Source organism: Sphaeramia orbicularis, chromosome 6, assembly GCF_902148855.1.
Source record: "Sphaeramia orbicularis chromosome 6, fSphaOr1.1, whole genome shotgun sequence".
NCBI classification, from domain to species: Eukaryota; Metazoa; Chordata; class Actinopteri; order Kurtiformes; family Apogonidae; genus Sphaeramia; species Sphaeramia orbicularis.
Window position 1 is genome coordinate 1,879,733 of NC_043962.1, and position 14,972 is coordinate 1,894,704.

Genomic DNA, 14,972 nt, shown 5'->3' on the forward strand with positions numbered 1-14,972 from the left:
TACATGTATTAAAACATGGAGATCAGTTATTGAGTTTAAACACAGACATTATTGAACTGGATCCGGACCTTATGAGAAATCCCCTGGGTTTCTCTCCAATACTCAGATGTCTTCTTGCATGTATGCCTGTTAATCTGATTCATTTCATTCTTTTATGTCTGAACATGTGTGAAAACAGAAGTGACAGTCAAACATGAGCAGAAGACAATAACAGGAAGTATGAGTCTATCATCACATACTCTGAAAGAAATCCAACAGTGGGCTGAAACATGAACCATTGTTTTTCGATTGTCACATTTCTGAAGTGCATGTAAACGCGTCAGATCTGATTATTAAAATGATCTGATTACTTTTTATGGTCACGTTAACAGGCTCAGTGTTTCAGTTACTTGGACTGGATTATTAGATTTATCCAAGCAGGTCATTACAGGAACCACAATGATTCCATTAAGATGTTTAAAATGACCTCAAATTGAACAGAGGCGTCCGTTTGACTTTAGCTGTTCATGTGTAACAGAACTGAAGGAGGCTGACGGTCGGTGCTGCTGCTGTTTTCATGTGTTGGGCTTTTTAACGTGGCACACAGTCCAGGCCGGTGTTGGGTTACCTGTCAGGCATTTAAATATATGAAAGGAGGTGATGACGCGCACAGACAGTTGTTTTTAAGTCCAGTAGGGATGTGACGATTACCGGTATAACGATAAATGGCAGTAAAATTGCAGACAGTCAGTATTACCGTTTAAATTGTAATTCTCATGATAATCGTGTTTGATTACTGCACTTTTCCAGAGAAAACGCCTTTGTAAAGATCTGCTTTTATGTCAAATATTTGAGTATAGTTTTAATTTATTACAGTTTTAATTTTATATACCTAATATTTGGAACCAATATTCACTTTTAAAGTCTTTGAAAAGGTTCGTCAAGCATCTGTGTGTTATTTATGCAATAAATTATATACATTTTTCAAATCAGATTTTATATATTTTTTTGTTTTTTGTCCTTTTGTGTGTTTATAGTAGGTTAAAGTGAAAAAATAATAGACAGATGATATAGATGAAATTGTGCTGAAAAAACAGATCCCAAACATGGGTATAGTAAACATTTGTTTATATAGTATATAAAGGCAAACTCAAAAGGACTGAAAAACAGACAAAATAGGCTCAGACCACTAAGGGTTAATATTTGAATGTTTCTGCAGCAGAAGGGACATTGTGCCAATTATTTTATTTGTTTTTTTGGGTTTTTTTTTTTTTTTATTTTCAAAAAACAACTTGGTTAAATTATTTTAGTGTGTGTATTAGTACTTTTTGAACATTTTGAGCACAATTTTACGACGGCATATTAGGGCCACATAAGAAGAAAAACAAACGCTTGTCACTACGAGAATAAAGTCGTAGTTTTAAAAAAGTTGTTATTTAACGAGAATAAACTCATTATTTAACAAAAATAAAGTTGTTATATTTCGAGAATAAAGTCATAATATAATGAGAAGTCGTACGTACTCATCAACTAATGTAGAACTTGGAACATTTTGTGCAGTTCTCCTTTCATTTGGGGGTTAGGCACAAAGGCACAAAGACTTTATTCTCATTAAATAATGACTTTTTTAAAACTATGACTTCATTCTCGTTGAATAATGACATTATTCTCGTTAAATAATGACTTTATTCTCATAGTCACATGCGTATTTTTTTTCTTATGTGGCCCTAATACGCCGTCGAACAATTTCAACAATACTGCAATAATAATAACCGTGATAATTTTGGTCACAATAACCGTGATATGAAATTTTCATATCGTTGCATCCCTAGGGTGGAGTCACTAGACCACTAAGCAAGTGCTCACTTGCAGAGATAGACACAAAATTTGTTTATAAGTCAAGAGAATTCACCATGTTTTACAATTATAAGACATCATGAGCTCATTTTGGGCCGTGCGTCTCCAGCTACATAAATACTGTACATGGTGCGTTTATATTTTTGCTCAGTACACAATGATCTAATTAGATTGAATTCATGCAAGTTCATAAATACCATGATCAAGTTAACTTTAAATAAAGCAAATTCATACAAATGCAGTGATCAGTTTTCTTTAAGGCTTTTAAATGTAGCCCTGGGCCTGAAGGCCTCAGCTCAGATTGACAGGCGGACGCTGCAGCAGGAACAGCCCAGTCAGCAGGTCGGAGCGGAGAGAGCAGCTCCAGGCATCTGTCACTGCTTTAGGATGTGTGAGCTAACATCATCAGCTGAAGCGCTTTTGTTTTTGTTTGTCCTGTCAAATCAGCCGGTCAAGAAGAAGAAGATCAAACGAGAGATCAAGATCCTAGAGAACCTGCGAGGAGGGACCAACATCATCCGCCTGGTGGACACCGTCAAAGACCCAGTGGTAGGATTCTGTCTGGTTTATGAGAAAGACACAACAGTGGGTAGTTTGAATCTGAACACAGGCTTTATTTTCCAGTAAAGCTTTGTTTACTTCCTGTGGGGTTAAAAAAAACACCTGAAAAAGCCTTTTGTAGTTGAGTAGAACATCCTGTAAATCCTGCTGTGGTTTTGTCATTGACTGTTTTCAACCCAAATGTTGGGTTTCCCTGCAGCGTGTGATCAAACGCCTGCGTTTGTCGAAGTGCAAGTAAGCATTTTTATCCAAGTACGACGATCAGTTCAAAGAAATCTGACATTTCAGATGATTGCAAGAAGGGATGTAACGATTACCGGTATAACGATAAATGGCGGTAAAATTGCAGACAGTTAGTATTACCGTTAAATTCTAATTCTCATGATAACCGTGTTTGATTACCGCACTTTTAGGGGAAAAAAACCCCATGTAAAGATCTGCTTTAATGTCAAATATTTGAGTATAGTTTTAATTTATTACAATTTTAATTTTATATACCTGATATTTGGAACCAATATTCACTTTTAAAGTCTTTGAAAAGGTTTGTTAAGCATCTGTGTGTTATTTATGCAATTAATTATTTACATTTTTCAAATTGGATTTTATATTTTTTTTGTGTTTTCTGGCCTTTTATGTTTTTATAATAGGTTAAAGTGAAAAAAATAAGACAGATGAGATAAATGAAGTTATGCTGAAAAAACAGATTCCAAACATGGGTATAGTAAACATTTGTTTATATAGTATATAAAGGCAAAATCAAAAGAACTGAGAAACAGACAAAATAGGCTCAGACCACTAAGGGTTAATATTTGAATGTTTCTGCAACAGAAAGTGCATTGTACCAATTATTTTATTTATTTATTTGAAAAAAAATACAACTTGGTTAAATTATTTCAGTGTGTGTATCAGTACGTTTTGAACATTTTGAGCACAATTTGAACGATACCGTGATGATGATAATAATGATAACCGTGATCATTTTGGTCACAACAGCCGTGATATGAAACGTTCATATCGTTACATCCCTAATTGCAAGTGAAATGATAAATTGTGGGAAGATGCTAATTGTTTGTTGACTGGATGCTGTTTTCATGATGTTGCTGGTATGTGGGATGAATCAAATGTTGCTCTTAGTTTTTTCTGATGATTTTATATGGTGGAGCTTTCATTTTTAATTTTTATAATCTGAATTCATGGAGCATAGAAGTGGCTGATTTCTCTTTAGGGTTTAGAGCAGGTGTGTCAAACTCATTTTAGTTCCGTTCCACATACAGCCTAATATGATCTAAAGTGGAACGGACCAGTAAAATAATATAAATAATAGGTTAAGAACTTATAAATAATGTCAACACTAAAGTTTTCTCTGTTTTTGAGTGAAAAAAGTAAAATTCCGTATTGAAAATGTTTACATCTTCGAACTGTAGTTGAACACAACATGAACAAATATGAACAACCTGAAAATTCTTAAGAAAAATAAGTGCAATTTTAACAATATCAGGCCTTAGTTTATCATTTATGCATGTGCATTACAAAGTACAGATCACAGTGGATCTACAAATACACCAAATATTTAATAACAGGCAGAATATTGGTAAAATACTACATACGTCTCTTAAGAAATTTCATATTGTTCATATTTGTTCAGGTTATTCACATTTTTTGTAAAAGGATAGTCTGTAAATATAAACTTTTTTGTATAATTTTACTTTTTTTTGTTTTTACACTAAAAAAAAGACAAAAATTAGCGTTTTTCATTATTTCTAGGTTGTTATGATTGTATTTTACTGGTCTGACCCACTTCAGATTGAATTGACCTAAAATGATTTTCACATCCTTGATTGTTAATATCTATAAAATCACACGCTTGTAATATGTTCATCTTGCGGTGCATTGTACATGGGTTTTTGTGTCTCTTTTGCATTTACATGTGGCAATTTTTTCATCCATGTATAGTTTGTAAATATTTTTAACTGCTCTCAGACTCAGACTGAATCCTCCCCTTAAAGCATTTTGATTTTGTTTGCGTTTTGTACACTGTTTTGTGTCTTCTCTTTGGTCATTTTTAGCTACTTTTTAGGTTGTTTTTAAGGCTGCACGATATTGGAAAAAACTGACATTGCAATTTTTTTTAAACTCTGCAATATACACTACCAGTCAAAAGTTTGGACTCACCAGGTTTTTCTTTATTTTCATGACTATTTACATTTACATTTACATGTATGCATTTGGCAGGCGCTTTTTTCCAAAGCAACTAACAGTGGAAAACCAAAATTTTAAAAAATAAATAATAAAAAATAAGATAAAATAAAATATGAGAATAGATTAAAGACATAAAGTAGCTGTACAATTAAAAACAGTGTCGTACAGAAGATTAAAAAGCAAAATTATAGACTAAAAATACAAGAATAGATTAAGAAGACATAAAAACAGGTGTACAGTTAAAACAGTGAAATATTTACATTATAGATTCTCACTGAAGGCATCAAAACTATGAGCAAACACATGGAATTATGTCGTTAAAAAAAGTGTGACATGACTCAAAGCATGTTTTATATTTTAGATTCTTCAAAATAGCCACATTTTTTCTTGTATTACTGCTTTGCACATTCATCAGTTTTGTCTGCGTACCCAGCCCTACCTTAAAAACCTAATATTCTGTCCAGTATTGATCAAGCCTTTTCTTCAGGTTCACTTTTTTATCCCCTGTAAACCAAGCTTGTGTTGTCAACAGACTGACCCCCCCCACCCCACCCCACCCCCCAAAAGACCTTTTCAAAGCTGGAAAACATCTACAGACCAGGAAGGAAGCGTATTTTTAGGCGGTGGAAGCGCTCGGACTTGGCCCAGTCCACTGTCGGCGCGGCGTTACAAACCCTGCAGCGTCCTGACTGTTTGTTAGTTTTCCAGCGAACGAGCGAGTGAGGGTTTATTTCTGCATGTGTCTGTGCGTCTCTGTCCGTCCATCTGTCAGGCTTCACCTACGACAGATTGTTGGTGTGGACACGGTGATGACTTCTGTTTTCTGTCTGAATGAGGGGCTGAATCAGTAATGAAGCACATCCTGCTGTTTGTGATTTGACTTTCTGACCTTCCCCGTCTCTCTCTCTCTCTCTTTGTTTTTTCTCTGTGGTGGCTCTACAGTCCAGAACTCCAGCGCTCGTCTTTGAATGCATCAATAACACAGACTTTAAGGTACAATCACCTGTCTGCTGCATGCCTCTGTAGGACAGTAATCATTCAGAGGGAAAAATGGGGGAAGTTTGGAATGTTTTTTCAGTCTTATTAGAACCCTGATCCATTTTTTCCCCTCCTCCAGGAGCTGTACCAGAAGTTGACAGATTATGATATCCGTTTCTACATGTATGAACTACTGAAGGTGAGACCGTCGGCACACGATTGTCTAGTTCAGTGTTTTTCAACCGTGGGGGCTCCTGGAATTTCTAGTAATTGATAAAAATTAAAACTTACTACGGCTAAAATGTGCTTAGAGGTCTTATTTCTGTCTTTGCGCATAAGAAATCAGTCTCAGTGAATCCGCAAAGGAACTTTGTGTTGATAAATGACAGTTGTTCAAATGGACAGGATTTCAGTTCTGTTCAACATGTTGATGCTCATATGAACTGTTTTCAGCTCAAAAATGTCCAATTTCAGCACAATTAATGCTATATTTTCATGTCACAAATGGCCAAGTTCTATTTGAACTGAACTGAACTGAAAAACAAATCTTCTCTTCTTTTAGATTCCCCAGTTTTTCTTCCCAGATTCTCTCCTCCATATCACATGTTTTATTTGTACAGGTTCAATCTGGAGTATGGTGCTGATCCATCCTGCTTCTGTTCCACCAATACATACATGAAGAATGGCACACAGCACTGTTTACATCAACACTTTTACAATAAGAAGCATTTTTATACAGAAAGAACAATTCTATATTGTTCTTTCCTCTTTAGTCTGATGCTAAACTATCCAATAAATAATAGTGCTCCTAGTTTTTGCACAGGGATCATTAGTGTAAACGCTGACATGGCTGCAGAGCATCAGTATGATGGGATCCACAACAACCATGTCACATCCGTCCACTGACACATTTAGTGTTTTTGTGTCAGCTGGGATTGTTTTAGATCCACAATACCAACATTTATGAAGAAGAGCACAATTAGCAATAGGAAGTCTAGAAGTTTATTCCTAATAAAGTACTGGGACTGACCAGAGCATCATGGGTAATGTCACGTCCATCCACCAGCAAAAGTTTTCACATACACGTGCTATTCCAAATCCAATATTTATGAAAACAGAGCTTCCACTGTCAAAGAATATCAGTAGTCTGTGCACAAATGGATTAGCATTATTTCCACACACTTCTATGCATTTATGACAATTTTTTTTGACAAAAATGGCCACTCATTTGACCCCCTAAGGAAATTTTAGCCAATTTATTATTATTGTCGATTATCTTTTTTATAGTGAAACAGGGTTGGAATGTTCATGGGTTTGGGTATAAAAAATAGGTATAATGACTGTATTATGCTTTTCTGGATGACTCGATATGTAATAAAAACACTTTGAACAAAAAAAGAAATGTATTACCATTTATCAAAAAAAGAAAAAAAAACACCCCCTCAGTTGCATGTGTTGGCAGAGTTTAGAACATTTCACAGGACTGCATATTTTTATCCTGGTTTTCTCTAACTGTGTGTGTGTGTGTGTGTGTGTGTGTGTGTGTGTGTGTGTGTTTTCAAGGCTCTGGACTACTGTCACAGCATGGGAATCATGCACCGTGACGTCAAACCCCACAATGTGATGATCGACCACCAGTTGAGAAAGGTGGGTGGTGCCCTATATAGCCTTTTTTTTTTTATTCACACGCCCACAGACATGCATTATTTCAGCCCCTCTTTTTTTTTTTTCTCCCCACTCCCGCTGACTATTTTCTGTCTTTCACCATTGTTTTATTAATAGGATGCATTAGAACAGGCTTTAATACACATGGTGTTTAAAAACAAAAGCATATACATTAGATTCATACAATAGCAGTTTGGTTTGTTGTTTGTTCCCAGTATTAGAGGCCAGTCATTCACCTCTACTCAAGGGTTGCTTTTATTTACAGTTATACTCAGTAGGGCTGTAAGAAAATATCGGTTCTGCAATATATCACTAATAATACTGTATCGATATTAAAAAGTACTGTATCAGTAGTTTTAGGTATTTATTCAAATGCAGATATTGTGGAGGTTCATTTTTGTTTTTGGTTTATATTTAATTTATTCTTATTTAACTCTTTAAGTGCCAGACAGTTAAGGGGCTATTAAGCCTTAAAAGTGCCACAGAATTTGGCTGTTTTTCAGTATTTCGCGTCGTTTTTATAATATTTGAAGAATCCTGCAGGAAACCGCTCGGTAACATCCGACCGATTGCTGATTAGATTCAAAACGCACCGGACGCAGCCGATTCATCATTGATCGTAATTTGCATAATTTATATTACCCACACACACACACACACACACACACTCTCACACACACCCACACCCACCCACCCACACACACACACACACACACACACCCACACACACACACCTACACACACACACACACACACACACACCCACCCGCACACACACACACACATATACATGCAAACCCACAAGCTCACACATACTTAAGAAGACTGACTGAGCACAGGTAGACCAGAACAAAAATGTACAGGTAAAAGTAAAACATCAGTTTAGGAGGCGCTGTCTCAGGGAGCCATCCGCACCAGGAGGCAGCCGCCGACCCCGGCGACCAGGCACCAGCAACACAGCCCCGCATCCCAACTAGTGGGAGAGGGCCAACTGGGACCCCCACCCACCAGAAAGGAGCGGACCCCAGTGAGAGAAGGCGCCACAGCCCCCGGAGTCCACAGCCGCCCCCCGGCATGGAGGGCTCCCTCTGATGAAACACTGGAGAATAAGAAACATTAAAAAGATAGAAAAATATTATTCGGTCGCGTGACCTCAAATTCCCGTCTGCTTGGTCTCAAAAGGGGGACACAGAAAGAACGTCATCGAAATGTGAGAAAGAAATGGGGGTGGATGGTTTGTTTGTACACAAATATGGCGTGTTCTCCAAAGCCGATCTGATCGGCCCGTGGCACTGAAAGTATTAACACTCTTTTATTAAATAATGTTAGTTTCTTTGTTGGGATTGAACTCAAATCCTGTTCTGATGTTAGTTGTGAACTAATAGAATCTGAACATTTGAACAGGATCTGAAACTGGAATGTCTGTAAAACAGAATTTCAGTTTGAACACAGGAACATTTTGAGATATAACATTAGATCCTGTTGGGATCAAATAAAAATGTGTTTAGTGTTTGTGCAGATTTCTGCTGGAATTCAATTCTTGAAAGGAAATAATCATTCAAAAAAAAAAAAAGAAACAAGCAAAAAATTGCCTTTTTAACAGTATTATGATATATTGTGATATATTGTATCGTGATCCTAGTATTGTGATTTGTATCATATCACCAGATTCTTCCTAATACTAAGGTTCTACTATCATCTGACAAACACATTCTTGGTTTCAGAAAGTACGTTCCAGCTTTGTCCAGCAGGGGGCACCAGGCTATCATGTAAAAGTACACAGTCATATGTCCAGAAATGATCATATCACTCATCTGTGGGAGCATGTATTGCTGTAGTGTGATGCAGAGTTAAGATGGGAGTTTTTTATTCTATACATCTAATTTTAAATGCAAAATAAGTATGAAACAAGTCTGAAAGAAGGAAAAAAAAACTTTAATTTGTGAAAAATTAAATGTCATAGATTTTCCTGGAAAAAAAACACCTTGGAACATTTGAAAAACTCTTGCAGTTTCATTAATTTAATTACTGTAAGCATTCAGCACCAACATCGATATAAAAGAACTTAAATTTGACATTGTCCTTAAGGTTTCTTGGATATTCAGTAAAAATTCAAAAAGTCCAAAAAATGTGACCAAAAATTACAGTTGGAAAGGTTTATACTGTACAAAGAATCATAAAAACTAAAAAATATCAAAGTATTTAAGTTGAACTGTAGGATTTTACAAGATCCCATGAATTTTATATATATATATATATATATATATATATATATATATGTTTTTTTTACGTGAATTTCTTTTTGATTAAATCCATTGTCTATACATATACATATATATATATATATATATATATATATATACACACATATATATATATATATATATATATATATATATATATATATATATATATAAACTCCTCCAGGAGGAGGAGTTTAAGTATCTCGGTGTCTTGTTCACGAGTGAGGGAAGGATGGAGCGTGAGATTGACAGGTGCAGCGTCTGCAGTGATGCGGTCGCTGTACCGGTCGGTTGTGGTGAAGAAGGAGCTGAGCCGAGAGGCGAAGCTCTCGATTTACCGGTCAATCTACGTTCCTACCCTCACCTATGGTCATGAGCTTTGGGTCATGACCGAAAGGACCAGATCCCGGATACAAGCGGTCGAAATGAGTTTCCTCCGTCGGGTGGCTGGGCGCACCCTTAGGGATAGGGTGAGGAGCTCAGTCACCAGGGAGGAGCTCGGAGTAGAGCCGCTGCTCCTCCGCGTCGAGAGGGGCCAGCTGAGGTGGATCAGGCATCTGTTTCGGATGCCTCCTGGACGCCTCCCTGGGGAGGTGTTCCGGGCATGTCCCACTGGGAGGAGACCTCGGGGAAGACCCAGGACACGTTGGAGAGACTATGTCTCTCGGCTGGCCTGGGAACGCCTCGGGGTCCCCCCGGAAGAGCTGGAGGAGGAGTCTGGGGAGAGGGAAGTCTGGGCATCCCTGCTTAGACTGTTGCCCCCGCGACCCGGCCCCGGATAAGCGGAAGAGAATGGATGGATGGAGATATATATATATATATATATATATATATATATATATATATATATATATATATATATATATATATATATATATATATATATATATATATATATATAGATAGATAGATAGATAGAGACTTTATTCATCCCACTGGGAAATTTACAGGTTCCAGCAGTATCACAAGCTTAAAAACAACAAAACACAATAGTAAAACACAGTAGTAAACAGTACTTTAAATTCCACAGTATGTGTCTTAGTTAGAAAATGCTCCATTTGGAAAAAGGCCTAAAAACAGAATATACCGTTTACATGACCCCTGTCCTTATAGTGGTGTATGTGTGCTTTTAAACACACTGTATATTTGAACTGGTCCCAGTTATCAGGGCACTGCCTTTGTCAAAACCTATGATCGCATAAAGTCATTAATTTAGAGCCTTGAGGTATGCCACAGCTCATACTCTGTTACTTTATTACGATACTTTTGTATTCTTTGCTGTTTTCAAAGTTCATCTCTGTGTTTTCCCAGCTACGCCTTATAGACTGGGGTTTGGCGGAGTTCTATCACCCATCCCAAGAATATAACGTCAGGGTGGCCTCCAGATATTTCAAAGGCCCTGAACTGTTGGTGGACTACCAGGTCAAACATGTGAACACATCACACTCTTTTTGTGTTTTTGCTCAGATTATTTATTGTAGTTTATTGGATGTTTGCGCTGAATGACAGTGTGGTTTGGCGTTGTGTTTCAGATGTATGACTACAGTCTAGACATGTGGAGCCTGGGCTGTATGTTGGCCAGTATGATCTTTCAGAAAGAGCCCTTCTTCCACGGACAAGACAACTATGACCAGGTATCTGAGACACATGGGTGGAGGGAACGGCAGAACACGTGGAATAAATCAGAATCAGTATCTCTTTATTGTCATTGTGTAAGCACAACGAAATTGAGGCAGAGCTCTCCAGTTTAGTGCAAGAAATGACAAGGCACAACAGATGACAGTGAGAAGGCACATTTATTTACACTAGGAAAAAACAAAATAGAAGTACAACCAGGAATGTTTGTAAAAAACAAAATATATAGGAAATGTTCAAATGTCCAACCCTTCTGGGGGAAGGTTCACTCAGCTCTCTGTAATGTTTTTGGGATATGCAATCCCAAATTGTTGTCGTGTTCTGTACCTTGGACATTTGGAAGAATCAGTGCATAAAGAAGACAGATATCTTGTCAAGATCCTCCTGGTGGTCAGGAAGAAGGCCATAACAAAGAACTGGCTTCAGACTGATGCTCCATCTGATAAACAATGGATTTCAATCATAGATGATAGACTTGTCATGAAACATCTGACATATAAACGGAAGTTAAAAGAAAATCTCTTTATGAAAAACTGGGGAAAATGGCTGACACTCAGAGACAAATGTATCTATTAAGGGTCCTTAATATTCTGACACCGATACAAGCTGTTCCTTTCATTTGTTTGTTTTTCTGTTCTTTTACTCTTTTCCTGCTCCTCAGTTTGAGGAGATTGTATTGTACTGATAAAAAATTGAGAAATAAAAACTGTTCAAATAAACAAACAAAATATATAGAAATAAGTAGAGCAAATAGTATTGGAAATAGTGCAAATGACATGAGAAAGTAAATATTGTAGGATAAATAGAGTGAAAGGATAAAATAAAATGGCAGACTGTAAACATTAGACAGATATTGTACATGTTATAGAGTATGGTGAGGTTATTGCAGTGACATCAGTGTTGTTGCAGGTGTCCTATTAAGGTTTTGTTTGGTTATTTATTATGGTAATAGCTTTGGGGAAGAAGCTATCCGTCAGTCTGTTTGTCCTGGTTTTTTCTGATCTGCAGTGCCGGCCTGAATGACAAAGGAACAGAAATCATTAAATCCTCATTTCTGTTGAGGCTTAAAATAACTGACTGTCAACTTTATTACTCCCCTTCAGTTGAAATCACAAGTTCATGCCGTGAGAACTAGATAAACAAAAAGAAACAAATCACATAAAAGGAGCATAAAGCTATACAAGCATTCTCATAGACAATAATACATAAAACATATCAAATATATATTTTTCCTTACATCCATTCATCTATGACCAGATTATACTGAACGTTTACAGAAAGTTCACTTTCACATCGCATGAACCGAGGTTATTATCGTTAACGAAAACTAACAAAATGACGAAAACTAGAATTGTAAAAACATTTTCGTTAACTGAAATAAATAAAAACCATAATTCAAAGAAAAAAATGATAACTAACTGAAACTGTATTGTGTGTTTACAAAACTAACTAAAACGGATAAAAATTCTGGATAAATTTCCCTTCGTTTTCATCTTTGTCAACGTCAGATTGATATAAAATTGATTTATTTCCCTCGAGCAATTTTCTGTGCTGTCACTATACGACACTTTTGGGTCCATCACTTGTGTTCACTTGTGGCTTCCAGTCGTCTTCTGGTCCCCACTCTACCTGGAAACATGGAGACTAAAGCAGCAGAGTCCTGTCTGGGATTTATTTGAATACGACCACAGAGAAGAAGAGAAAAGAGACGACTGAACTAAAACTAAACTAAAACTAAGCATTTAGAAAATAACGACAACTAATAAAAACTATCAAACCTGCTGTAAAAACTAATTAAAACTAACTGAATTTGAGAAAAAAAAGTCAAAACTAAATAAAACTAAACTAGAATGAAAAATCCAAAACTAGTAGAACCTTGGCATGAATGCTAATTAGCATAATTAAACTGTAAATAAAACGGACCTCACTGACCGCTTTAACTCAAGGGGAATAAGAAGGAAACTTGTGTGGGAACAAGTCTTCACAATCCAAATGTCCGGAAAAATCTGCTTTCCACAAAAGAAACAAGAAAAACTTTCCAGGTGCTCTTCGCCACATGTGTCTGTATGCATAACGAGTGCAGCAGCAAAAGCTTCCTGACCCCACAGCGATACAAAAACATTGGTTCCACTATAACATAAGACAGGCTTTATTAGACTGATGTACCAGGTGTCATGTTCCACATTCAGCTAAATTTGATCTGCAGTGGGCCGATCCAGTAAAATTATAATATAATAATATATAAATAATGTCAACTCCAAACTTATGTCTGCGTTTTAGAGTGAAATAAGTAAATTTACATAATGAAAAGGTTTACATCTACAAACTATCCTTTCAAAAGATGTGAATAACATGAACAAACTGAAAAAATAAGTGTAATTTTAACAATATTCTGCCTCATTTCCACATGTACGTTATAACTTACAGATCACAGTGGATCTACAAACACACAAAACATTGAGTAACAGGCAGAATATTGGTAAAATTGTACTTACTTCTCTTAAGACATTTCAGGTTGTTCATATTTGTTCATGTTATTCACATTTTACTAAATTATACTTTGTTTTAGTGGAAATACATAAAAAATATTTACATTTACAAACAGAAAAAATTGGAGTTGTCATTATTTATGTGTTATTATGATAGAATTTGACTGGTCCTGCCCACTGGAGATTGAATTGGTCTGAATGTGGAACCTGAACTAAAAGGACTGTTCATATCTTAGTGTAACTTTTGCATTTCACAAATTCATTCCAAGGGCCGGACTGGACCCCTTGGTGGGCCGGATTTGGCCCCCAGGCCACATGTTTGACACCTGTGCCTTATTCCAATGCTGTAGGACAAAACTAGGCTTCAGATTACATGAAGCTGAGATTGTCCTGAACATTTTGACATAAAACACATATGTTTTGTTTTATTTACAAGTATCTTGTATAAGAAAATACACTACAAACAAAAGTTAAGGATATTTTAATTTTTGGGCTTTTTTTTTTTTCATTTGGGATTCTTGCACAGCGCTTTTTACTTTTTCGTGTGTGAATTGAAACACATTTTTTTAATGACCAGACATAGTTTTATTTACAAATGGCAAAAATGACAAAAAAAAAGAAATATCCTCAACTTTTTGTTTGTCGTGTGTATAAAAACTGAGAAAATTCACTTGGACCTTAGTAGTGTTGATGGTTTTCCTGAATGACAGTTTGTGTTTTAGTGTCTCTGGCGTCGACAGACAGAGGGCGCTGTGGTTCTAGTGGTGAATGAAACTTCCTCGAGGTTTGACCTGTGACCTGTTGTGTTTTGTAGCTGGTGCGAATCGCCAAGGTCCTGGGGACAGACGAGCTGTTCGGCTACCTGCGGAAATACCACATCGAACTGGACCCGCGCTTCAAAGACCTCCTGGGACAGTAAGTCCACGTGGATCCACATCAGGCTGCATCTGTCGTATAACAGCTGCTCTGGCAGAATGTGGTGTAGAATGAAAAACACTGAGGGACGCCAAAGTGACAGATTAGTTTTTGTACAATATGTGTCCCACTGATAACATACATGTAGATCAGGGGTGTCAAACATGTGGCTGAAAACTGGCCTATGAGATGAATTTGTGAAGTCCAGTAATTGCACTGAAGATATTATCAGTTAGGGCAGGGCTCTCAAACTCCTGTTCTTTCAGGTTCCACATTCAGCCCGATTTGATCTGTAGTGGACTGGACCAGTAAAATAAGAACAGAATAACCTAGAAATAATGACAACTCCAAATTTTTGTCTTTGTTTGAGTGCAAAAAAACCACATTTAATAATGAAAACACTTACTTTTATAACAAAAAAGATGTGAATAACCTGAAAAAACTGAAATTT

At 36.6% G+C, this 14,972-nt stretch overlaps 1 protein-coding gene across 2 annotated transcripts in view; it reads left to right on the forward strand.

The window, feature by feature from the left end:
* Positions 1-14,972, forward strand: part of csnk2a2b (casein kinase 2, alpha prime polypeptide b) — a 34,662-nt gene that overhangs the window by 11,142 nt on the left and 8,548 nt on the right. For both annotated transcript variants that reach the window (XM_030136002.1, XM_030136003.1), the window contains 7 exons: positions 2,284-2,385; positions 5,539-5,589; positions 5,714-5,773; positions 7,138-7,221; positions 10,794-10,904; positions 11,015-11,116; positions 14,421-14,521. In XM_030136002.1, coding sequence (XP_029991862.1) covers positions 2,284-2,385; positions 5,539-5,589; positions 5,714-5,773; positions 7,138-7,221; positions 10,794-10,904; positions 11,015-11,116; positions 14,421-14,521 — 611 coding nt within the window. The remainder of the gene's footprint in view (positions 1-2,283; positions 2,386-5,538; positions 5,590-5,713; positions 5,774-7,137; positions 7,222-10,793; positions 10,905-11,014; positions 11,117-14,420; positions 14,522-14,972) is intronic.